This window comes from Sinocyclocheilus anshuiensis, unplaced genomic scaffold, assembly GCF_001515605.1.
Source record: "Sinocyclocheilus anshuiensis isolate Anshui unplaced genomic scaffold, SAMN03320099.WGS_v1.1 scaffold413, whole genome shotgun sequence".
Taxonomy (NCBI): domain Eukaryota; kingdom Metazoa; phylum Chordata; class Actinopteri; order Cypriniformes; family Cyprinidae; genus Sinocyclocheilus; species Sinocyclocheilus anshuiensis.
In genome coordinates, this window is record NW_015536481.1 from 1301716 (window position 1) to 1304652 (window position 2937).

Genomic DNA, 2937 nt, shown 5'->3' on the forward strand with positions numbered 1-2937 from the left:
ACGCCGTTACATGTAACTAGTTACTCCCCAACACTGGTCATGCGTTACCATGGCACTCTGTTGCCGTGGGGACAGTTGAACCCATACCTTCAGGATCCATACTGTCATATTTTATAATACTTTTATAGTGTGTGTAGAGTAGAGGTTGAGGATGTTAGGCAGAATATGCAAATAAGCAAAAATGCAGCGAAAAATGAGGCTCTGAAACCAAACACAAAATTTCAAGAGTTCCACCAAAAATGAAAAATGTGTCATTTACTCACCGTCATGTCAATCCAAACCTGCATGATTTAGTTTCTACTGGACAACACAAAAGATGATATTTTGAACAATGTTGAATTTTTTTCCCCCCATAAAATTAAAGTCAGTGGGATCCAAAACAACATTTAGACCCTACAACATTTCACTGTATAGGCAAAAAACACAGACTATTCAAAATATCTACTTTTGTTTTCAACAGAACAAAGAAATTAATACAGGTTTGGAATGGATGTTGGTGAGCAAATGATGCCAGGAGCTTCATTTTGGGTGAACTTTAAGTAAACAAGTGACTCTTGGGAATGTTTTTCCTTCATTTACACACATTTACAACAGTTCTGTTGAACACAGTCCAGCGAAAATAGTTTTGGGTAAATGTGAGCCATATGGATAAATGTGACTAATAACTTAATTTCGTTTCATTCGTCTCCTGCAGAGCCGCTCAGCTATACACCTCGCTAACTCAGCTCTCCAGGAGCTCATCTTCCTCTGCCCAGACACCCACCACCCTCCTGGGCACAGAGAGACACTTTGGGTCCAGGTCTCCTGCTGAGGCCTCAACTTAGTGGCCATTAGAGATTCGTGATTAATGGCGCTGTATGGTTCCGTTGCTATGACGACTCAAGTGAGAATGATAATCTAATGCGATTTCTGTGAAGCAGCTGATTGAAAGTTTGAAAATGAGAAAGTGTTTGTATTGGAAGGCAGTCTGATAACAAATTAACAACTTTAAAGAAATGTATCTATTTTTTAATCTTTGAGAAGCGTATGCTGGTTTTGTTCTGTTGTGTCACAAATCTGTTCCTGCTGTTTTAAATTGTTTTCATCACCATGGCAACCAAAATGCAATAGATGGGATTTTTTGCCCGTCATTTTCTCACACCACAGATGGCCTAAACATATCAGATGTTGCTGTACGAAACATGCTGAAAGTTATTGCAGAAACATGGTTGTGTTGTTGCGAAGTGCATCTCAAGTGCAAAATTACAGTATACTGCAAGTCAGCCTAGTCTACACACTTGGTCTAAACAAGTTGAAACAGATGCAGATGGCAGCACAGAATAAAGCCATGCAAACATCTGTGTTGCAAACCCCTCCATAGTGCTGTTGTTTTATTTTTTGCAAGATATTTCTGGAAAACAAATCTAATCAGTTGCATTATACAGTGTGGAGTCAGTCATTTAGATCAGATTCCAGTTGGATACACAAATAATCAGAATTGGACTGGCAGTGTGAATGAAGCTGAAGGTCATAGAATGTATTAATTAGTGCTTTTAAAAACTTTTAAACTTTAAAACTCAGTTTTTAAACTAACCCAGTATAGCGATGACCTCGTCATCCTGGATGACCTCCAGTGACCCTGACACCACGAAGCAGAGCAGGTCCACGCTTTCACCCGCATGGAAGATGAGGTCACCGGGGGCGGAGTGTATCATCTGGAACTCCACGGCCAATGAGCGCAAACATCCGTCACTGGCCAATCGGAATGCTGGGTGCTCGTTGAACACCTTCGTGTTCAGGTGCACGCAGATGTCTGCCCGCATGTCCTTGGGGCAGATGGAGAGCACCTGAGCACAGATGAATTTCCAATTCAGTATTTTCCACGGATAATATCAAAAACTTCAGTCATGTAACCATCCCATCTGTTTCAGTCTCACCTTCTCTGTGTCGATGCCTTTGGACATGGACCATGTGGAGACGATGTAGTCCATCACTCTCTCACTGAGGCCTTTGGGCACCTGGTAGAGCTTGAGGAAATCCCGCACGTTATTCAGCATTTCGTGGTAACGGTTGGTGTTTGCATACATCTGCTGGAAAATGGTTGTCACATTACCGAAGATAGTCGCGTAAAGGAGAGCTTTAGGACATGAGGAGAGAAAAAAATTGTCATGTCAGACAGATTTGAAATAAGAAAAACTAACTCTAGTTAAGTTGTTACAATATTACACAATAGTGTTCACTTTTGAGAGTCTGAATATGTGGCTGACTTAAGTACTTAAAATTTAATTATTAATTAATTAATTACAAAAATAAAACAATTGCATAAATGTACTTTTAGTATTTCTTTTTATTATTTTTTTAAATTTGCAAATATAGCTTAGAACAAAGTACATGTGTACTTGAACAAAGAACATTTATTTTTAAACAAACTGTAAAAAATTACCAACATATTCTGTATCAATTGTAATACATAGTAATTGTTGTTTTAAAATTTCATAATATACACTTTCACAAAGCTAGATCTTGATTTAAATCATTTCTTTTAATTTCTAAAATGTATATTTCGAAATGTCACTTTTATATGACATTTATATTTTCAAACCCATATTTACCCAAAGAGCTTGTAATAATGAAAGTCACCGGATGTCATTTGGAACATTATTTTATGAACAGAATATTATTTCAATGCAGTACTAGAACAAGTACAAGCAAAAATGGTTGTTTTTCCATTTTTCTAGTACTTGAATATTAAATTTTACAGTGGGATGTCTTATATACATACATATATATATATATATATATATATAAATGGAAGAAGAGTACATATACAATGTAAACTTCTGGTACTGTGTTTATTGCCTTTCTCATGAGTTACCACGGTATCTTTGCTCCTCGTCTCTATGGCAACCTTCCCTGAAATAGCTTTCCAAATACTTCTGCTCACAACCAATAAGGGAA

The 2937-nt window shown here is 37.4% G+C and overlaps 1 protein-coding gene across 2 annotated transcripts in view; it reads right to left on the minus strand.

Annotated features, from left to right (window-relative positions):
• The window catches only part of LOC107683602 (potassium voltage-gated channel subfamily H member 5-like), a 35380-nt gene that overhangs the window by 15966 nt on the left and 16477 nt on the right, over positions 1-2937 (minus strand). For both annotated transcript variants that reach the window (XM_016479681.1, XM_016479676.1), the window contains exons 8-9: positions 1917-2116; positions 1574-1826 (exon numbers count right to left, since the gene is read on the minus strand). In XM_016479681.1, the coding sequence (XP_016335167.1) occupies positions 1574-1826; positions 1917-2116 (453 nt within the window). The remainder of the gene's footprint in view (positions 1-1573; positions 1827-1916; positions 2117-2937) is intronic.